Source organism: Spermophilus citellus, assembly GCF_964194105.1.
Source record: "Spermophilus citellus genome assembly, chromosome: X".
In the NCBI taxonomy this organism is placed as follows: domain Eukaryota; kingdom Metazoa; phylum Chordata; class Mammalia; order Rodentia; family Sciuridae; genus Spermophilus; species Spermophilus citellus.
This window is the reverse complement of record NC_138190.1, coordinates 3490279-3513128: the sequence shown is the minus strand read 5'-3', so window position 1 is coordinate 3513128 and position 22850 is coordinate 3490279. Positions and strand designations below refer to the sequence as shown.

Sequence of the window (22850 nt, the reverse complement as noted above, 5' to 3'; positions counted from 1 at the left end):
GCAGGAGGATCGTGAGTTCCAAGCCAGCCTCCGCCAAAGTGAGGCCCTCAGCAGCTCAGGGAGATCCTGTCTCTCAATAAAATGCAAAATAGGGCTGGGGAGGGGGCTCAGGGGTTGAGTGGCCCTGAGTTCAATCCCTGGTTCCAAAAGAAAAGAAAAAGGAATCGTCCCCAACCCTGAAAACAACACAGACTCTCCACGCTGGTCCTTCTGAATGCTGTTGGAAGGGATCCCCTCAAGTGCAGTATCTCCCTTAGTGCCCTGGGGACCCCAAGGTCCACGGACCAAAGAAACCTTGGAACCCAGACGCGATACCATCAGTGACGGGATGAAAGTGAGGTTCAGGGAGACTGATGTCATGGAAGGATTTGACGCCGCGTTCACGGAGGACCCCGTGAGCTTTTATTGATTTTTATTTAAATAGTGGGGGGACGGTCGTTGGCATGTGAACCCTCCTGAGGAGAGGAATAAACGGGGGACGTGTCGATATCCATGCATATAAATATAGGGCACATCTGTGTCTTTCTGTCCATCTGTCTATCTATCTGTATGTACATGGTGAGTGCCGTCGGTCCTGGGTCCCATGTCATCGGGGTGATCGATACTCGTTTGCCCTCCCGCTACCCCGGACTGGACGTCAGCACCGTCTGCTAGAGATGGCGGTCCTCCTTATAAGCGCTGAGGTCTGAGCGGCTCTTGCTACACTTGGTCGCCGTCGTCGTCTGCATGTGGCCGATGGCAAAGCTTCGGGGGATCGAGGGAAGGACGCGTCTGTCCCCCATGGACCCCACGTGTTGGCCCAGGGGGGAGTGAGGGGTGCTCTGTGCTTTCCGGTGCCTTTCCGGTGCACGGGGGTCAGGCACGAGTGTCCCCTGCCTCCCGCTCGGAGGACTTGGGTCACGGCAGGCCCACGAGGACGGGCGTGCGCGGCCCTGCCAGCCCCTGGCTCCTGCCGACGGTGACAGCGTGGCCCCGGGCCCGTCTGTGGCCAGCGGCTAGGTTCTCGTCCCCTGCTCCTGCCCCTGCTGGTCGCACTGGCAGGACAGACCCGAGGAGGAGGCACAGCAGACCTGCAGCCACGGTTTCCACAGGGTGTTCCCCAGGGACAGCTGGTTGGGGACGTCCGACAGGGTCTGGGTGTGGCGGTCCGCGGCCTCCTGCATGACCCTCAGGATGTCCTGGAAGCGCGGCTCCGTCTCCGGGGTGAGGGGCCTCGCCTCGCCGGGGTCTGTGGAGAGGTCGAAGAGCAGGGGCGGCCGGTGGCGGGTGACGTGACCCTCCAGGCAGAGGCACACGTGGGTGTCGAAGCAGCCGTTGGCGCCCTGGGGGTGGAACTTGGGCGTGAAGTAAAACGCCTTCCAGACGGAGGAGCCTGCGGGGGAGAGGACACAGGGTCAGCCCGGGGGAGAGCCACCTGCGACTGGGTACAAAGGCAGAGCCACGCTGCGGGGGCTTTGAGAAGGTGAGCACGTGTCCCTCGGTCAAACTCAGGTGCCCTCATCCCCTGAGCCCCGTCCTCAGCCCTCTTTTGCATTTTATTTAGAGACGGGGCCTCCCTGAGTTGCTTACGGCCTCCCTTTGGTGGAGGCTGGCTTGGAACTCACGATCCTCCTGCCTCAGCCTCCAGAGCCGCTGGGATGACGGGTCTGCACACCTTCCTGAGGCCTTTCATGGGAAACCGGAGACCTTTCTAAGGGGAAGCCCCCTCCCACACCCACCCCAGACCCATTTAGGCTGCCAGGGTGATGTGCATTCTTCATGCCACGGTCCCCAGTTGGCAACCGCAGGCTTCGTGATCAGCGGATCAGAACCCGACACGAAGGAGCAGAATCTAGCTGAAGCACTCGACACGGGCGTCTGCACTGCCCCCGAGCAGCCGTGACCTCCTACGCGGGTGCGTGCAGGGGGAACCTGACCCCGCGGTGGTTTTATTTTTCTTTTGGGAAGACGTCGGGGCCAGCCGGGTGAGCTGCCCGCCCGAGTCCACGGGGCTCCCGATGAGACGCCTGCGTCGGAGTCACTTAGAGGCGCCTGGCCCTTCTGCCTTCCGCAGATAAGGCCGGGTGACAGGCGTCCAGGACACACCAGGCCGCGGGAGACACTTGGGCACTCGGTCCGTGTCTCCAGCGGAGCTGAAAACGCAGCAAGTCACCTTCCGATTCGGCGCACGCGTTGGCAGCACCTCACTGTCCTCTGGCCGCGGGACATGGCTTCCAAGAGAAGCTTTCGGTGACACAGTGACAGAGCCCGCCGTGGGCAGCCTCAAGAGAGGCCGGGCTGCCTCCACAGAGGCCAGGAAGGGCCCGTGTCTCCCACTCGATTCTGACAGCCGTGCGCGTGGACTCTGGACGGGGTGCTAGAGCAGGCGGAGCCCAGGGCTCACTTTCCCAAGGACCAGAGCATCCAGACTTCCTCAGACGGAGCTGTGGCTTACGGTCCCCGAGCTGAGGGGTGCATGGCCCCGTCTCCCACCCCCCCAGGCCCCAGGACACAACGGGGGTCCCTCAGAGCGGCTGCACCCCACAGCCGTGGTCCCTTGGCTCCCAGAAGGGTGCTGGGCAGCAGGGGCCGACCCTGGGCCGTTAGCAGAGAAGCCCAGGCCGCGGCCGACCCCCGCGACACCCACGGCGGCTCCCATCTGCTCCCAAGTCGGCTGCGCTGCGAGGCGTATCTTAAGGTCCCTATTTTCCCCCGACTCGGGGTTCTGAAGGAAGATGGGATTCAAGTCCTCCCGGGCTGGAGAGCAATCCGAGACGATGCGCTACAAACCCAGGGTGCAAACCCGGTGCATGAGGAACACCAGGCACATCGCCGTCCTCCCTGCCTCGCCGCTGGGTATTGACCCCCGACCCATCTCTCCGGGCCCTCCGTGAGCCTGCACCGGATCCCCAGCGGGGCAATGACCAGTTCTCACCACTCGTCTGGCTCTGGAGGTCTCCGGCGTCTAATAGATGATCAATAAAAACCGTGTTGGGTATCCCATGGAGAAGATGGCGGTCGGGGTCCCATCCAAACCGTCAGGGATGGAGCCCGCAGAAGAAAGACCAGGGCCCATGACCTCCAGGGAGACCACACAGAGGAATCAAGAGGACATGGATGAGCCCCAGGGACACAGAGAGGTGACCAGGTGGACGGGTCATCTTCTCGATGTCCACGGAAGAGCACCATGGTCCCGGCTGAAGACCCGCCAACGCCCGGGCAGACCCTGAACCCAAACCGCGTTGCCTGGCCACCTGACTTGCCTTCAGCCCCATCACTAGGTACCAAGTATCTGGCTCGGGCACTTGGTGTCCCCAACACAACTCCACCCCGCAGCCTTCCTGGACGCTTGGAGTGGACGGGAGACCCGACAGAAGGTCACTGGGAGGGTCCGGGTGCTCCGTTTGATAGACAGCCCACATGCACCTGTTCTTCTCATCCTTTCTACCCGCCAACCACGATGGATGATGCTCTCAGGCGGACCAGACCTCGGGAAGACGCTCCACCCTGCAGGTGACCTTGAAGGATTCTCCGCGACATGGACAAGGAATGAGAGAGCGATCCGGGGAGAGGTCCGTGAGTACCCGGGAAGCATTTTGGTGTCGTCGATGCCAACAGAAAAAGAGATGGGCAGGACCGCGCACGCACGAGCTGAAACCAAGGTCAGGTGCGGCCGGAGGGTGAGGTCGGGAGGAGAGCGAGTCTGAATATTCTTATGGCCCACGGGGGCCTCCCAGAGTCTATCTGGATTTCAGTTCGTCTGCACGGAGACACGTCACCCAGAGCCATGGCGGGCCCTTCTCCGCCCGTGGTGTTAACGGACTTTGAGGTCAGACGTATTAAAACGCCAGTGGAGAGACATGTGGACCTCCAACATTGAACCACGTGACCCGAAATTAATTAAATTAACAAAACAATAAAATTGTTTCAAAAGCTGAAATTTGCAAATGGAAATGCGGGTTTGAAACAGCGAGCAAGACCCGCGCGTTTTTCTCGCCTTGTCGCGGGGAAAGCTGTTTTGATGTTAAAACCGCGACCCGTCTCCGAGTTTGGAAAAAGAGAGACCTTCTAGACACAGGAACACATTCTTTTCGAATGAATTCGATTATCTAATTGCTTTTTGTTCTCATTGTTTCAAAGGAAGCTTTTTTTTTTTTTTTTTTTTTTTTTTTTTGCTTAATCACAGGAAGAAAATAACAAAACTGGATGAAAACCAAAATGTCTCTTTTTGATGACCCAAGGAATGCTCGGTCAGTATGAGAATGACCATCACCTTCTCCACGGGGAAGGAGGTTTGCCAAACCCTTTATCCTAAAGGAGGTGTTAGTGCGGGGGTCGAGCCCAGGGACACTTCACCTTGAGCCATATCCTGCACCTACTTTTATTCTTTTTTACATTTTCCTAACCTTTCTTATTTTTTGAGACAGGGTCTCCCTGAGTAGCTGAAGGCCTCACTACGTGGCGGAGGCTGGCTTTGAACTCGCGATCCTCCTGCCTCAGCCTCCTGAGCCTCTGGGATGACAGATATGTGCCACAGCGCTTGGCTTGAAGTAAATTTTTTTTTTTTTTGCCCATTTCCTCATAAAAGCATGGGATTTCAAATAAATAATAAGACAGATGATTTATAGACAATATCGAGATACCTGACATGCTTGCAGAAGATGCTTGACCCAAGAGCCACGGGTCACGTAACCACGGGCCTCTAACCTGTTCTGAGATCCTTACGTGATCTCACGGCTGTGCGCGATCATCTTAGAGTTGACTTATATCAAGGAGGATCGTATCATCAGTGTGCGCTGTCATCCCATGGAACCCGTCACTGATAAAAATGTCCCAGAGGCTCAGGAGGCTGAGGCAGGAGGATCGCGAGTTCAAAGCCAGCCTCAGCTATCTGGTAAGGCCCTAAGCAACTCAGGGAGACCCTGTCTCAAAAGAAAAAAAAAAAAGATCTGGGGTTGTGGTTCAGTGGTGAAGCGTCCCTGAGTTGGCGCTCTCGGGTACTAAAATAAATAAGCAAATAAAATATGTCAGGAATAATGACAGCAGCTTGTAATTCACTCACATCACTCAACCAGGCGAGGTACTTCATAGAGAACGTAGCTCTTGGAAGGGGAAACAGACCTGGGTGGGTTGAGTTTGCCAATGAATGGGGTGTCAACAGTCCCCACTTGGGCCAAATGCAAACCAAAGAGGTCTCATAACCAGCTGCCGAGGCGAGACCCTGACTAACTGGGAATCCATCATGCAGACCACTGCCCAAACCCTCGATCCTGAATCTCTTTCTTTCTGCATTTCTTTTCTCTCTAGCGAAGCCTTGTGTCTACACTCCTGGAGAGGACTCCACATACTGTGATGGTCATTGGCCATCTCTAGGTCTGAGCATCGAAGCTGAATCCCCCGACAAGCCCTCATTCAACCTCCCTGGTTGGGACAAAGCTCCGGACGTACGGAGGAAACCGACACACCCTGTTATTCCCAGCACCGGTGCAGTCTGCGGCCCAGAATGCCCTAGAATGCAAGCCACTTGCAACGGGAAAACCGTGTCCGTTTTGCTCCCTGACAGATGTGCAACGGAGCCGCATCGCACACAGCAGCTTCTGGGTCAATATTTGCGGCAGAGATGACTCGCACGGAACAGCAAATCAGTAAACACTACTAAGACACGCACGAAAACCAGGGCGGGCCAAGCGTGGTGCGTGAGTTTTGCATCTCATGGGGAAAACAGATCAGAAGTCCTTCTCACAATGCATTGTGATTTATGCAACCCACTGTGGATAGGAAAAGGATCTTTTTTGCTACGTGAGCAAGCCCAGCTTTGCAATAGGGTGGATTCTCCTGTTTTTGTGTGTCTGGCTCAAGACCCAAGAGTTTAAGAAATTGCACTCAAAGGAGTTGATACCCGGCACCTGTCTCGGGAGCCAATTTTATCCCAGGGCCAATTGCCTACCAGAAACTGGGTCTGGCTTTTCTCACCTATCCCTATTTCTACCCTCGGTCCTCTTTACTCCTCCACATAACGCGTCCCTCCAGCCCCTGATCCAATAGGTTCCTCTTGGGTCTCTCTACATGGGGGCTGGCTGGCTGCATGCATTTGCCATTTGCATCATCATGCATTGAATCGTTCCATGGACCCAGAATCCCGAGCCCATGATCCCCACCAGGAAGCCATCCAGATTTTTGAAGAACGCCGGAGCGTTCAACTTGGTGTGATTTCAGCGGCAAATGGCAGGTGCGTCATTTTGCACTTTAAAAATACAAGAAAGGGCTGCTCCGGGTTAAGTCTTTGGAGAGGAGCGAGAGAGGATGGTCCGGTGAGAGTCCGCCGCAGAGGCTGCCCGCATAGTAGCTTGGTGGCGGAGCCTGGGCTTAACCTGCTCGGGGCCCTGGGCTCTGTCCCGGCACACGGAAGGCAGGAAGGAGGGACGAAGGAGGACAGGAGGAGGGACAGGAGGAGCCAGCAGTCGGGAATCACCCTGAGCCTTAGTAGAAACCATCAGCTGGGGCCACCCATTCCCCAGGAGCGTCCAGCCCCAGAGATGAGCTTCAGAGCACCCAGAAAAATGCCCGTTGCATGTCCCCCTTGCAGTGGGAATGGAAAGTCGGACCTCAGCCTCTGACTCTGGAACATAGGATTCAGTGTTACCCTCCATCCGCTCCCAGGCATCTTAGGGACGTGAACTCTGTTGTCATACTAACTTTCAAGGACACACAGACACACACATGTTAAACTCTGTAACCACACCGAGGGGACAATTTGAGTCTGTTTGTTGCTTCAGGTTTGTTAGGAACGTCCCCAGGTATCAGGAAAAACCCATTAGACGGTGCTCCCTGCAGAACTCACAACTGAAAGAACGCTGGGTTGGGGGAATGCGGTGACATGCGTGCATTTTAGATTGGCTTTAATTGTCAAAATCCAGCAAAGGGGCCGGGCACCGTGGTGCCCGCCTGTCATCCCAGTGGCTTGGGAGGCTGAGGCAGGAGGATCATGAGTTCCAAGCCAGCCTCCGCCAAAGGGAGGCCCCAAGCAACTCAGGGAGACCCTGTCCCTAAATAAAATGCAAAGCAGGGCTGGGGGTGGGGCTTCCCCCCCGCTGGGGAAGACCGGTTCAGGTGAGCCAGGACAGTGTGGGACGGACACCTATGTGACCAGAGGCTAAGAGAAGAAAGAAGGAGAAAGGGGCCCAAGTAAAGCGCATTCCTGGTCCGGGGGCCGGCGTGGCCTCCGGGAGGCAGGGAGGCCGGTACTCACTGTTGGGCGGGTGCCACCGCACTGCGTTCAGGTAGGCGTTGCAGTAATGGAAGAGGAACTCGTGCTCCGAGCGCCGGCTCTTCCCTTGGAGCAGCGGCATCAGGTCTCGGCCATCTATGACCCTGCAGGAGAAGGAGGTGGGGCGAGGTCAGGTGTGTGTGGCTGCAGCGCACATCACCTGGGAGTCTCTTTCGGGGAATGTGCTTCCCCGCTGAGGTGCTGGTCTGGGGGACGTCACCAGCACCAAGGACACCAACCAATTGCAGCAGGGGCCACCTGCAGGGGAGCCCAGCGCTCATGCATTAGAGCAACCGGTGCTGGGGGCTGCGGCCAGTCACTCTCGTGCAGAGCCGAGGACACGAGCCCTGACTTTCCCCCCCCACTCCCAGCGGCTTCTCCTTAACCCACCTTCCTGCTGGTCATTTCAACAAGAGGAAGGCTTTATTCATCAAGTATAAAGAACCGCAAGTCGGCCCGGCGCCGTGGTGCACGTCTGCAAAACCGGACGCCTGGGAGGCCGAGGCCGGAGGACTGCAGTTCCAAGCCAGCCTCAGCAACAGGGAGGCCCCAAGCAACTCCGTGAGGCCCCGTCTCCAAATAAAAGACAAAAGAGGGCTCAGTGGTCCCGTGTCCCTCCCGATGGCAAACAAGGCACAGACACCATCAGCCACGAGTTTCAATAAAAGGGCCAAAGCCTTGGTCTGGTCCTGAGTCGACCATCAACAGCTCCATCATGCAGGGCTCAGCTGCGGAGTTTCCCTGGTCGGACGAAGACGCTGAGACCCTGCCCTGTCTTCTCAGGAGGCATTTAAGGGTCCTCTGGTCCCTGAGGGTATTTTCTGGGGTTGATTTTGGTGCTATTCAGAACCCAGAATGTGTGGGCAGCCGCTCGCGCTGCTCAGCCTCAGCCCTCCTTATTAATGCACCCAAGTCTCGGGGCTGAAAAGACCCTATTATATCATAAGTTAGAAATCAGGAGCGCAGACAGGCTTGGCTCCCTTCCCGGGGCCGCCGCTTGCCTGCTGATCTCAGCCGAGGAGGAGAAAGAAGCGGGAGGCGAGGGCTGGCTCTGTGCAGCCTTCCGCAGGGACCCTCAGGTGCCTCCTTTTCAAATCCCTTTCAAGCCAGACTCTGAGCCTGCAAAGAACTGGGGGAAAGGAACAGAAGGGAGAGGAGGTGGGCAAGGAGGAGCATGGCCCACGGGGAGTCCCTCCGTGGAGAAAAGCGACAGGTTTGGATCATGTCGCTGGGGGAGGTGTCTCCTGACTCCCCAGAGCAAGAGGAATCGCCAGGGTTTGGACAAATCTCTTCACTGCTTCCTCTTTTATTTATTTATTTTTTTGGTACCGGGGATTGAACCGGGGTGCTTAACCCCTGAGCTCCATCCCCAGCCCTATTTTGCATTTTATTGAGAGACAGGGTCTCCCTGAGTTGCTTAGGGCCTCCCTTTGGCGGAGGCTGGCTTTGAACTCGCCATCCTCCTGCCTCAGCCTCCTGAGCCGCTGGGGACGACAGGCGTGCACCACCTTGCCCAGCTCAACCTTAACTTCTTGAATCTGTTATTCATTTATTTATTTTAACCCCTATGTGCCAGCAAGACTCAACATGAGATTTAAGATTTTGGGAGAGGGAAGCGCTTTTATGAGATCGGCATTTGTAACTGGAATCATCATCATCGTAGGAATAATAACAAATGGGATTGCATTAAGAATCGTAGGCTCCGCGTCTTAAAAGTTTTTTTCTTAACTTGAGAAGCAAAATATTTTAGTATAAGTGAAGGAGGGGAATGGAGTCTACGCCGTAAGGTTTTCCTTCTTCCTATGCACAGATAGGCTCTTAAAAAATAATAATAAAGCCTCCAACACCTCACACGCTCCTCCTTCCTAGAAGCAGGCTATAAATCACACCCCTCCGAAAAGCTGCCGTTTAACGGTGCCGCAGAAATATGGCTTGTCACAGGGAAGCTCATTCCTGCGATGAAAAATGGAAAGTGACCCCATGGAGCTAAACTTTTAAGTGGTGTCTACGCTATCAAAACACTTGGGATTGTTTTAAGCCACTTGTGCGGTTCCTGGCTAAGGACGGTAAGAACCAGGGGGGACAGCACACGGCTGGAAATGTTTGTCTAATATGATTCAGGGGAGTGGGGTGGGTCCACCTGCAACGTGACACAGAGCACGGCCATTTTCGACAGAAATTGTCATCTGTTTGGCCTCGGGGGGCTGCGAATTAATTCTAGCCTCCGCAGCAGCGAGTTTGCACAGAGAGCCAAAGCCGCACGCCACCGGTGTCTGTTGGCGATTGTTTTTAATTTGGAAAGGTGAGATCCTCCCCATCGGTTTCCCCCGTGACCATGCTGCTAGCAAAATTAACCAAACCTTTCGAAGGTGCCCTCATTTTAGCATTTCGGGTCAGGTTAAGCAGCACGGGGGCGGTTTTCATGGAAGCAGAGAGCGGGTTGGAAGGCCCTGGTGAGTGATGGTCTCCGAGGGTCTCAGTGGACCACAGTGTTAGTGGGGCGTCTGGGCATGTACTAAAATAATTCTCCAGCAGGTAGGTAACCACTCAGGAAATATGTTCACGAGAAAGTGCAGATGGACCCCAACATCAGTTCGACAGCCACTTGTGGGTCCCTGAAATCCAGTGGCGCACGCCTGAAATCCCAGCAGCTCAGGAGGCTGAGGCAGGAGGATCACAAGTTGGAGGTCAGCCTCAGAAACTTAACCACTGAGGCTGGGGTGGGGAGAAGGTCCTTCTTTATTCTCCGGAGCAGACTTGGACGTATGTGCAGGACACAGAGGTGTCTCCGTTGTCTGTCTGTGGCACGTCCCACAAGACCTAATGGCCTCACTTCAATTTAAATCCTCCCCAGTCACAGGGAGAGAATAAAAATCACCTTCCCTATCTTTATTAGCACCCACATCGACCACAAAAGTATGCATTTATTTTCCTGCCCTAAAAAATCGGATTTTAAGTGTGGAATAGGAGATGCAAGTATTTCACCTCTAAAATGTGATTTTTTTTTTTTTTTGGAGAATATCAGCATCCTGTTTGCTTTCCTCCCCACAGAAGAAAATTGAGATGTTTCCCCAAAAGCTCCATCAAGTGAGATTTCTTGCCCCTCGTTAATACCCACGCGAGGAATGGACAGGCCCAGCATCGCCTGTCGGTTCGCCACGATGAAATCCACAGAAAAAATATTTCATCTTCACGAATTGAGACATTGAGGTCTTAGAATGTATTTTTTTTTCTTTTTTTGCACTCACAAAAAATCTGCCTTCCATGTCTTACTAGGATCTGCTTGTTTGGAGACCCCGTATTGGATTTTTCCAAACATGCCTGTGTGACGGTCACTAAAAGGTCCTTAGATAAGCCACGGCACAGATCAATGCCACGTCAGCCAGCCACGGGGTCAGAGTGGGGAGCTGTTCTCTGTGCAGCTGGAAGACGGCACAGCAAACCCTCTGCCCTGCACCCTCAGCTCACCAGCCCTTTTGTGGAAGCAGAAATCCTTGCTGCCTCTCTTTTAATTAAGTAGAAACCCTGGGTCTCAGGGTGTACCCTCTCCCGCCGGGCTTTCATGGATGGGAAAAGGCTGGCGCTAGGTCCCAGACTCTTCTTGGGAATCACGGGGTGACATTTGAAGGCAGGATGGCGGCTGAACAGAATTTTGCTTCTTCAGACCAATCATGTGGGAACACAACAGCCACCTCGTTAAGAGGATGGATTTCTCCTCCTGAGAAGTGTAAACTTCGTGTTGCTCTAGTAAGAAATTGACAAAGCTGTTTGGGGCGTGGTGGCGCATGTCTGAAATCCCAGCAGCTCAGGAGGCTGAGGCAGGAGGATCACGAGTTGGAGGCCAGCCTCAGAAACTTAAAAAGGCTCTAAGCAGCTTAGTGAGACCCTGTCTCAAAATAAAAAAAAAAAGAAAAAGGGCTGGGGATGTGGCTCAGTGGTTAAGCTCCCCCGGGTTCAATCCCCAGAAAAAGAAAAAGAAAAGAAAAGAAAAGAAATCGACAAAGCCCATTTCTATCCATCTTGGCGGGAAAGAGTTAAGGCTCCTTTGTAAAAGGTATGTCTCTGAGTATCAAATTTATAGACAGAGAGAAATATGAAGATGTAACCTGGATGCTTTTTAATGAAAACCTTTGATGGAATTTCCTATAGCAACTACCTTTTCCATAAAAGAACAATAATAAATTTTAGAGCAGGATTTCTCAATCTCATTCTGGGTCAGACAATTCACTGTTGAGCAGCTGCCTGCTGCTTGGGAGAGGCTTAGCAGCGCCCTTGGCCTCAGCCCAGAGGCTGCAGGTGGTACCCTGTGGTGAGACTATCAAAACGCCTCCGGGGGTGGTAGGCAGCTCTCCGTTGCTGTGACAGAATACCTGACAGAAACAACTGTAAGAAGAAAACTTTGGTCATGATTTCCAAAGTTTCCGTTTGCAGATGTTTGGCCCCATATGCTGGGGGCTTGTGGGGAGGTGGGGAGGGTGTGGTGGGGCAAAGCTGCTCACTTGACGGTGGCCAGGACCCAGACAGAGAGAGAGAGAGACAAGAGGTTCCAATGACAAATATACATGCTTCAAAGGCATCAAACTCTAGGACCAGGCTCGGTGTCCATCAGTGGGTGAATGGATAAGAAAACGTGGTGTACGTACACAATGGAACATTACTCAGCCTTAAAGAAGAACGAAACGACGGCCTTTGCAGGTCAACGGACGGAACTAGAGACCATTATGTTAAACACATGAAGCCACAGGAGGGAGATCAAGGGCTGTCTGTTTCCTCTCATATGTAGAAGCAGGAGAGGCAAAGGGAAAGAGAGGTGGGGGACAGGTCTTATAAAATTCAAAGGGAGATCAGGAGAGGAAAAGGGCCCGGGGGGTGGGGGGACATGTACAGAGGGGAGTGGTATCGGCCAAATCATATTGTGTGCGTGTGCAAATATGTAATGACAGATGCCATCATCATTACGTGCAACTGTTCTGCACCAATAAAAAGTACATGGCGCACTCCTGTCATCCCAGCGGCTGGGGAGGCTGAGGCAGGAGGATGCCGGGTTCAAGGCCAGGCTCAGCAACTGAGCGAGGCCCTAAGCAACTTAGTCTCAAAATAAAAGTTAAGAAAAAGGGTTGGGGATGTGATATCAAGAAAACCTCCGGGACAGACACCTCAGGATGTACTGCAGCTGGGTGGCAGGCAGCATGCTCTAGATGAGGCGTCCCACAAGTACCCGGGAGCTAGCTTCTGCTGCCGTGTGCGTTGGCTCAGGGTGGTGAAGGCCCTTCTAGCTGGACGAGTCTCAGCCGTTAGGATCCCAGCCCAGAGATCATATCCGTGGGCCGACTTAGATCAGAACCAGGATCCCGGACGGGGAGCTAGCAGCCCAGGTAAGTCTTGCATATTGAGAATCCATTGGTTGGTTAATTAATCATTGGTTCATTAATCATCTTTACTGGTGCATAATAGTTGCACGTAATAACGATGGCATCGATTATTGCATATTGGTACACAGCCCACACCTGGGTCTACCAAAGGGAAGACTGTTGCCGTCTTCAATAGTCACGAGTAGGGTCACGGAGGGACCCCCATTCGCTCCAGACAGGAGGTGACAGTCGCAGAATGCCCCATCTCGGATTTTCCACGAGAATTTCCACGTGGAGTTGCGAGCAGCATACAGATGGGTGGATGTGAGAAGTGGAGACCAAGAGGTGGACAGTGGCCACCTCTCTGGCTGGTGTGGTAGGAGGGGACGTGTGTGCGCCGGGGACGGGCACATCCCCAGAACAGAGCGTGGAAAATCACCGCAGCTGGTGAAAGGGACTGACCAGCGCGCTCCCGAACTTAAAACCCTCAGCCCGGACATGACACTTCAGAAGGAGGAGACCGCGGGCAATGTCGTCGGACGCTGTGTTTAAATTTAAGAGAAAGACGTTCCATTTAGAACTTGCTAAACGAAGGTTTGCTGGGAAGCGGGGACCTCCGTGTGTGTGTGGGGGGGGAACTGGCCGCCTTTCTGGGTGTTGCAAACCGCCACTGAGTGGGGGGGAGAGGAAGGATGTGGGGTCTGGTGTGGCACATGCCCTGCTGCTCAGTGGCGAGCCAGACAAACGGCAGAGGGCATCCGCAGGCTGGATGAACCGTCTTACGTCACCTCCCAGGGGACTAAAAAAAAGCCCAGTGATCCTGGGTGACAACGTCAATCAACACAGAAACCAGTGTGCGGGGTTTTCTCAAAAATATTAAAAGTGCGTCGACCATAGGATCCGTCGACCCCATCCTGGGTGTATATCCACAGGAAATGACATCATAGCAACACCCGCCACGCCCGCGTTTGATCCAGCGCTACTCACCGTGGCCAAGAGATGGACATGGCGTTGAGGGAGTGGGCCCCTCACAGGGTCGAGGTCCCATGAACTCCACAAGAAGCGTCCAAAGTGTCCCACACCCGTCCCCTCGAGTGGACGGACGTACCTGTCTTTGGGCAAAGGTGACCCAGCCAGCTTGGCCACCGTGGGGAAGATATCCATGTTGCTCGTGGGCTCATCAATCTCCAAACCGGCCTCAATCACCCCTGGCCACCGAAGGATGCCTGGGACCCGAATGCCTCCTTCCCAGTTGTTGGCTTTCCCGCCTAAAAAAAAAAAAAATCCCCCCAAAGAGAGAGGGAACAGGGAGCAGCGTTTAGTCTCTTCAAAGCTCACGCACACCCGTGTATTTTTCAGTGCTCGGTCACTTTGGGGACAAACGAGTCCTCTCACTGGGTGGCTTCAAAGAGCACTTCAAGACTGAGATGGCGCCCGCGGTGGTGGGAAGAAATAAATGACAAGGTCAACGCTGCCAGGTGGCCCGCGGGTCCTGGCTTTGACCCAAAGAAGGGCACCCCCCCCCCCCCCCCCGTGCGCTGGTGCTAGACAGAACGATCATGCCTCGTTCCAAGCCTAGTTACCAACGACGACAAGAAAGCAAAATGACAAGAACCTGTTATCACTGACCAGAAGAGCTCTTCCTGTGCAGTTGGGGACAGGAGGTTTGTGCACAGGAAACAATTAGAATATAAGGAAAGCTACCAGACGAGGGACCTGGGAGACACCGCGAGGCTCAGGGTGCATCCGAATACCAACAGATGGTGGATCTCAGAGAGGTCCGGCTGCAGTCCCCAAGCCTGGCAGGTGGTGTGTGGACCATGAGTCGATATATGAACGGCTTCTCTAGAGCAATACCTTAAGATGCACACTCACAGTCTAACCTAGAGCTGGGTAATGCACGATCCACGTTGGCTATAAATGCCATCTAAACGGAGGAAGTTAGATTTCTATGACCGCCGGGGTGCCCAGGGATCTTGGAGCCCGTCTCCCTTTCTCAAAGATGGGGTCTCACGGCTGAAGACTGGGAACCTCTCACCGGCAAGATGCATTGAGCTCTTTTACGTGCACAGACATTCAGGGGAAATCCACGTGCGATCCACACCATCGTGTGTCATTTCTGATCCGGTGTCTGGTGACAGCCAAGGCTCCTCTCTTATCAAGGTAGTGGACTGAGATGCTCTTACCCAGAGTTTCCGACCCGAGAGCCCTTGGCTTTCCAATGAGGGAGGCTCAATATCGACATGCACACAGACACTTGATAAATAAATATTTCACAAGTTGACCAAGTGCGTTAGCATTTCTCCAGCCAGAGAAGCAGGGGTGGCCCCAGGAATTAGCTCAGGGGGTTGGCGTGAGGACTCTTCCTGGGTAATCGCCATGAGCCATTTTAATTGCTCAGCTATTATGTGACGTGGGTAGATGCACACACCTGATCTCATTAAATCCTCACACCTGACCCTTGAAGGTACAGCCAGCTGGCTCTCTGCATTGTAAGCATGCGCAATCTGGGACGGAGACAAATGTAGTGACGTGCAGAGCACGCCTTGTCTCGACGGTAGAGTTACTGATCCAAATCCAGCCGAGCCCAGCCCTGAAGCCCGTGAATTTGTACAGCTCCTTCATCTCACTTCATCTCTGCAGGCAGAGAATCATGAAGGGCCACAGGGTGCAGAAGTTACCAGGACGTGAGGCAGATTTTATACCCTCCCCGGGGGGGGGGGGACAGAGAATCATCTTTAGGGTGTGGGGCCGTGTCCTTGGATGCTTTAGGGGGACTCACCAGGTGACTCTAACGTACACCTGGCTGCAGAGCCACGTAACGGTGTGGGTAGGAAACCTGGGTGTTTAAAAATCAGATGGCCCCCCAGGCATCCAGAGGAAAAATCCAAGATCTGTGTATGTCACGTGTCTGGAATGCAGTCCCCTTCGGGGACCTGGGTCATGTCCCCGACTTCCAGGTAATGGGAGATGAGTCTAACCAAAGTCAACACCAAAGAAAATTCCTGGAGAAACCCAAGAACCCTCACTCTCATTCCAGAGACTCCAAATCCCCAAAAGAATTCCAAGCCACAAACAGCCATCTGCACACAACACTCACTCATGCCTGCAAAGAAGTGGCTTCTGTGTGTGCAGGTGACAGGCACAGGGTACCCTCAGTGGTGGCCCAGGACCCCAGGGAGGCAGCTGTGTCTGCAGCCCCCTGCCGACCACCGCGTGCACGGTGGCATAGGATCCGATACGGCTCCCTCATCAACTGTCAAAGTCACGTCACCCCACGCACATGGTGAGCCTCTCACGGTTCATAACCGACCACCGTCGCCAACTAACAAATGCATCCATAAATAGAATCTCCTGCAATTCTCTGAGGCTGTAAAAGGGGTGTTTTTATAACAGCCACGGTAAGAAAATATGTATTTAAAACTTCTTTTTTTTTTTTTTTGCAACAGATGATACGCCCATCCGGAGGATGCTGCCGTAGGACCGCAGGTTGGGTGCAGGGACCCCACATTTCCAGGCAAAAGAGGCAAATACAATGGCTCATCAGATGGGCGGGCTCTAGTCCTTCTCCTCTCGCAACGAGACGTGGAAACGAAAATGCAAAAAACGTGCCCAAAAGGCTGAAGAGCCACGGCTCGCTCTTCCCCAGAGCACAACCCATTCAGCATCTGAGAAAACCTGGTCCAAGTTACACAGCGAGTGACCGAAGGTACAGAGAGAGTTGCAAGGATCTGTCCTGAAGTTGTTGTGATCCCAAAGTCACCAAAGGGGACACAAAGATGTATGCATGGGGTTCGTGCCCTGCAGAAGCTCACAACCTCCGAGGACAGTGGGTTGAGAGGTGGTCACACGTCCCCACTTTCAACATCGTGATTGCCGGCCACAGAAGGCTGACGGCGGGGTCCTGGGGCCCCCAGGCAAGCGAGGCTCTTCCTCCGGGCTCTCCTCAGGGACAGCTGCTGTTTTCGTCCCTCCCAACGCCGTCACTCAGCACGGCAAGAGCATTTGCTAGTCGTTCTTCAGCTTGATCCGGGCACAGGGATTTGAGAAATATTTCTAATTCTTTTCTTCTCATTCTCCTGCTCTCTGGGTGTCTACCCACTTGGGATAGCGCTGAACGGAGGCCAAGCACATGGAAGGAGGAGGATCTTGTCATGCCCGCTAGCTGGGTCCTGCTCCAAGGCGGGGGACGCTAAGCTCTCTGTGATTGACGGATTCCAAGCCCTGAGTCCCAAAATGGCAGATGGGAGAAATGACGATATTTTGTGGGTCCTACCACCCTATGATCCACCCCTTACCAGGTGGGCAAATAAAGGGCCTGGTGACTTCTCTGCTCAAGGGATAAATCCCTGTAGAATTAACTGATGTAGCTTCAACAGTTCAGAGGGAGTCCCTAACCTGTCCCCCAGGCTGTCCAAAAGTCCAGGGCTGCAAATGTGGGTCTCTACACAAGACCCAGATGGCAACTATCATTAACTATATTGGGGGGGGGGGCTTTCCCCATGACTCAACTCTGCAGCTGGAGCCAAAGATCAGCAAAGGTCTTGCGCAACCTCCGTAGATAAGCATGACTGTGTTTCAATAAAACTTTATTTATAAAGCCCAAGCTTTGGGCCACCTCTTGCCACCTTTGCATTAGTTCATTGAATTCTGGTTTAGGGTTAGGCTCCAACCCTGTCCTTATGCCAGACCATTCAATTCTTCAACCTGGAGGGAATCATCACAGCCACTTAATGAACTATATTTTCACCTAATCAAACTCCTTAAGATCTCCCGCCTACATTGTATATCTGTCTCTCTCTATAAATATCATCTCTCTCTCTCTCTCTCTCTCTCTATATATATATATATATATATATATAATGTGAAATATAATGCATATATCACCTACATTATATGCTACATAATACATATTGTATTGCATATAATGTTATATATATATTATGTGACACATAGTATTCATGCAGATATTATATAAAATACCTATGCTACATATATTCTAGCCTGTAATATAATCATATCCTGGCTGGATATGATTCTTGGGGGTAACTGGGGATTGACTTCAGGGGCTCTGGGCCACTGAGCCCCGTCCCCAGCCCTATTTTGCATTTTATTGAGAGACAGGGTCTCCCTGAGTTGCTCAGGGCCTCGCTTTGGCGGAGGCTGGCTTTGACCTCGCGATCCTCCTGCCCCAGCCTCCCGAGTCACTGGGGTGACAGGCGTGGGTCACTGTACCTGGCTTCACATTTTTATATCACGCCTTGGTTGAGCTGAGGGCTTCCCACCCCTGTCTCAGCTGACAGCCTGAGTGTTCTTACATAGGCTGGGGCGTGTGCATCTGCAGAGCCTCATCCTCTTGGGTCGTGAAGAACCAAAGGACGTGAGACGAATCAAGCAAAGAGAAAAGGATACGCAGCCCATCAACAAATGCACCTCGAGGGAATGGAACCAAATGAATTTATTATATAAACGAGGGGAAGGTGATCTTTCCAAATGGAAGAGGCCACTCCTAGAAGACGTGCCACAAAGGGCAGCCTCCCGATGAGCTCACCTGCCAACTTCTGCAGACAGGACCGCGGCATCACTACCTTCTGATGAGCCACCAGGGTTCCCCATGGTATTTCTCCCCCCCCCCAGTAAAAATATCAAATCGCTCTCTGAAAGCCGTGTTATTCGGCGAGGCAAACGGGTGCCAAAATCAGTGATTTTTTTTTTTTTAAGCAACTCCTACAATCCGTTGCTTTTGGAATTTGTGCTTAAGGGAGAAGATAGATGCGTTTCTTGCAGGTGTCGGGGGCAATTTTAAGAGCATCTTGCAGGACGGCAGAGGGTGTCTGTGGTTGAACACTTAGGAAAATATGACCCCCCCCCCCCCAGTCTGCAGAGAGAGTCCGTGGAGTTAATTTATCTATCCCACTGACATTTATCACTTGCCCATCGGCAGAGGGAAGGGAGGGAGGGACGAGCCTCCTTCAGGGTGACCTTGATCAGAGAGAGGTGGCAAAGATGTTAGAGTCGGTTTAACTGACTTGTTTCGGAAATTCCAGGAGACCCTGCCCCGTGGAGACCAGGAAAACCACGAAAACTGCATTGCAGGTGAGCACCCCTTATCCAAAATGCTCGGCAACGGAAGGATTTACTTGTTTATTTGGCTTTTGCAAGATTTGCATGGCAGAGTCACATCCTTGAGGGCGAGGGACCAGCTCCAAACACAAAAATATACTAGTTTAATCCTCCTCTTAGGCACAAAGGCTGGAGGTCGTCTAACGCCACATTGTAAATGACTCTGGGCGTGAACAAAGTTTGGTAGATGGAGATGTCTGATTTGCACGCTGCCTCCATGTTGGAGAAGTTGTAGAGTGTTTGGAGGTTTCCGAGGTTGGTATGAGAGTGTCCCGCCCAGATCTAAGGAAGAGCTACTCTGGGTTCCAGATTAACAGGGGACAGAGAGAGAGAATGAAGCAAAGACATCATCACAGAAAATGTCAGATGTGCACAGAAGTTAAAAGAAGGGGTTTGGAGCCAGGACCTTCATGTTGGTGCAGAGAATTCTTGCAGAGGTGGTGTGAGGGAAAGACCAGATCCATCACCTCCCGGGACACCCGCCCCCTTCCCCAACCACGCCTGGCAGCTGCCACTCATTCTGCACTCTGTCCCCGCTCACCCACGGATGCACACTCAGGTGCACCGTTGCTTGGCGGTTGTGAACCGCGTGCAGGTGTCTGTCTGCACTTTGTGCGCATCTGCAACCAGGAGTGGGGTGGCTGAATCCCAGGCCAGTTCTGTTTCTCGTTTTCTGAGCATCTCCACGCTGTTTTCTGTACGAAGGACCGTGCTACTCTACACGGTTACTCTGTAGCAGCGTGCAAGGATTCCCTTCCTGTAACATCCTTTGCCAACACTTTTCCTCTCTCCTCTCCTCCCCTCTCTTCTGCAATACTGGACACGGAACCCCGGGCCTTGGGCACACTAGATACATGCTCTACCACGGACCTACGTTCCCGGTCCTTTCCATTTTTATTTTGAGGTATGGTCTTCCTAAGTTGCCTAAGTGCTTTTGATTCCTGCCTCAGCCTCCTGAGTAGCTGGGATGAGAGGCAGGAGCCTCTGCTCAGTTCTTTCATGCATTTTAACAGCTGCTATGTCTTTGGGTTTAACATGCACCTCCTGATGATCAGAGAAGGTGAACATTCCCCCCACGCGCGTGTGCACACACACACACACACACACACACACAGACATATCTTTGGCCCATTCAAATGTCATCTTTTGAGCAAATAAGTCTATGTTGTGCCTTTGAAAAAAAAATCGCTCAATTTCAAATACTCTCAAGAGCAAATGATAAATAATTGAGGAGGCAGAATGCTCATTCACCGGATCTAATGATCTGACACTGTTTTCATAAAATAGAATGTCATGATGAGCCCCATCCACACGCACAACTAGATTTTGTTGATGGGCCATTAAAAAAATAAAAATTAATACAAAAATTAAAACCAATATGAATGTGAATACTGTAGGATTTCTGTTGTTTACTTATTTCTCTTGCTGTGGATCAAGATCCTAACAACTTGGTAGGAGAACATAGTTCAATTAACTAGTCCCACTAATGAAGACAAAGCATCCTTGATTACTTCCTCCCCACATTAGTGATTCAACCCAGGGGCTCTTTGTCAATGAGCTACATCCCCAGCCCTTTTAATTAATTTATTTATTTTTATTTAAAGAGAGGGTCTCACTAAGTTGCTGAGGCTGGCCTCCAACTTGCAATCCTCCTGCCTCAGCCTCCTGAGTCACCAGATTACATACCTGTGCCGCCGTGCCCAACCAAACCCTTAATTCTCAAGTGCAAAGATGGGCTGTTCCTTGGGAAACCGGTTTTGTGAGGTCAATACGATCATTGTAAACATGTAGAAAGCACAAGCCCATTTATTTTGGAGGCAAATATTTCAGAAACTATTGCAGGAGCCAGCTCCTTGACGACATTCATAAAATCCGAGCAGAATTCTACCCGCGAAACATTCCATCTCACTTCTCCGTCCTATCTCCCTTTAAGCTCCAGCTGATTCACAGACACGATTCTCCCACATCTAGATCTTAACAGGATAATCACACTGAAAACACATTTCCTTCAAAAGGTGCATGTCTGTGTGTGTGTGTGGGGGGGGAGGGTGGATAATCAATGTTTCCACTACCCCTTTATCTCCTAAATATTAAATGATTATGTTTAAAATGCAAACGGCAGCAGACATGTAGCGTTCCCAGCATTCAAAGGATCGACTTGTTGCATTTTGAAGAAGGCTCAGACCCTCTTGGCTATTGTGCTCCATGAGCTCACCCCTCGGGGTCTCTGGCCATCAAAGCAAAATGCCAAGTGCGTCTCCTGCTGCTGCTGCTGCTGCTGCGTGAACGACCCGGGCTCCATCCGCCTGGGCCACCTGCCCTGCCCTGTGGCTCCCGCATCCTACCTGCAACTCTGCTCAGGAACCTGCTAACCCTTCCTTTACGGTGACTTAGGGACATGCCCCTTGATACAATTATAAATTTAGCTGCGTGCCGTGGTGCACGCCTGGCGTCCTAGCAGCTCGGGAGGCCGAGGCAGGAGGATCGCGAGTTCAAAGCCAGCCTCCGCCATGGCGAGGCTGTTGTCTCTGCCCAGAATCTCCTCAGAGGCTCAGTGCGCCATTCTCCACGCGGGGATGGACGAAAGCATCCCGTACACCGTCCTTCCACGGCGGCGGGGGCAAACGGATTTCCTACGGCCCTCGCAGTACGCGAAACACCCGCGAGACAGAGAAACGACAGGTCAACAGCACCTGCTCTGTTTATTCTAGCGAGGTTCGAAGGTCACCTGTGTCCCCACTTGCCACACATCTCCTCGGCTGGCCAGGCGGCCCCAGCGTCTGGGACACTGCGCTTCTCGGCCTGGCCACGTCCACGCACCCTCTCTCAGGAGCCGAGGGGACATGTCTGGTTGTGTCCCCCACCACACCCGCTGCAGATGTGGCTGAGTGACCAGCTGTGTCCTGTTGGTATCTTTGTGATGTGGGACACTTGGATTACCACCAGACGCGCGGGTACCAGCCAGCACCTGGGTCTCACCAAATATTCCCCGGGAAACAACCTGATCCTTCATGGGAACAGCTCAGGTGACCCTGCGGCAAGAACCAAGCGGCAGAGGGGACCACGGTTCCCGATAAGCCAAACGATGGCTTCCCAAAGACGTCCTGGTCCCCATCCCTAGAACCTGTCACTCATGTCCCAAACATGGCAGAAGGGACGCTGCGGACATGACCAAGAGAAGCCTCTGGAGATGGCGAGAGAGGCCGGGGTTACGCAGCTGGCCTCACAGAGTCTGCGTGACAGAAAGGTACAAAGGGACAGAGTCACGGGATCAGAGGCGATGGGGACGGAAGTCAGAGAGAGTCAGGGACAAGTCAGCAGATGACGAATTTGGTGGCTTAGAAATGGATCCGCTTTTGAGCCCAATGGAGAACCGCAACCCAAGTGGTCACTTTGGCTTGGTGAGCGTCCAGTTCCGGGGACACCAGGGGCTTAAGGAAAAGGCGGCCACGGAGCCGCGGGGAGGACAGTGCTTGTCTGCTTTGCGCCTCTCACCTTTATAGATGCCGTTACTGCCGCCATGCTTCTGGCCCTTGGCGGTCACCTCCTCGACGTGGGCTCCGTGGTCCGAGGTGAAGTAGACGAGGGTGTGGTCGGCCAGTCTCAGCTCTTCTAGGACATCCAAGACCTGCCCTGGGGAGAGAAGAGATGCATGTTAAAGCTCTTCCATCGTCCGGGGAGAAAGGGATGGACCCGGGTCCCCCCCTCCGCTGGTGGGTTCCCTCCTCGAGGTGGGGAGGTGACCGCGGTGTGCGTGGGATTGACCTCCGTGACACGGGCCCAGGCAGGGCTCCCGAAGGAGCATCCGAAAGATCCAGTCATTGAGGGGAGCTCACTTCGAAGAAGCATCGTCGTTTCTACAAGTAACCAGCCTCACAGATCAGGAGAGGTTTGAGAGAACGTGCCGGAAAGGAGAGGCAAGATCAGCCCTGACCAGCTGGCCACACGGCCCTGGGCCACCAACCACCCATATCCCTGTCCTGGGAACCAGTATTGCAAGATGAAGGATCTTTGCCTCTCTCCACGTGTCTCTATCTTCGATTTCTTTGCAAAGTACTGGGGATTGTACTCAGGAGCTGCCTCCTAGTTACACTGAATTTTTAATTCGATTCTATTCTATTCTCAGTCAC

At 53.1% G+C, this 22850-nt stretch overlaps 1 protein-coding gene across 1 annotated transcript in view; it reads right to left on the bottom strand.

The window, feature by feature from the left end:
• Positions 1 to 849: 849 nt before the first annotated feature.
• Positions 850 to 22850, bottom strand: part of STS (steroid sulfatase) — a 61828-nt gene continuing 39827 nt past the window's right edge. Inside the window, exons 3-6 of the mRNA XM_081276641.1 lie at positions 22216 to 22353; positions 13706 to 13865; positions 7229 to 7350; positions 850 to 1372 (exon numbers count right to left, since the gene is read on the bottom strand). Of these exons, the coding sequence (XP_081132767.1) occupies positions 996 to 1372; positions 7229 to 7350; positions 13706 to 13865; positions 22216 to 22353 (797 nt within the window). The 3' untranslated portion in view covers positions 850 to 995. The remainder of the gene's footprint in view (positions 1373 to 7228; positions 7351 to 13705; positions 13866 to 22215; positions 22354 to 22850) is intronic.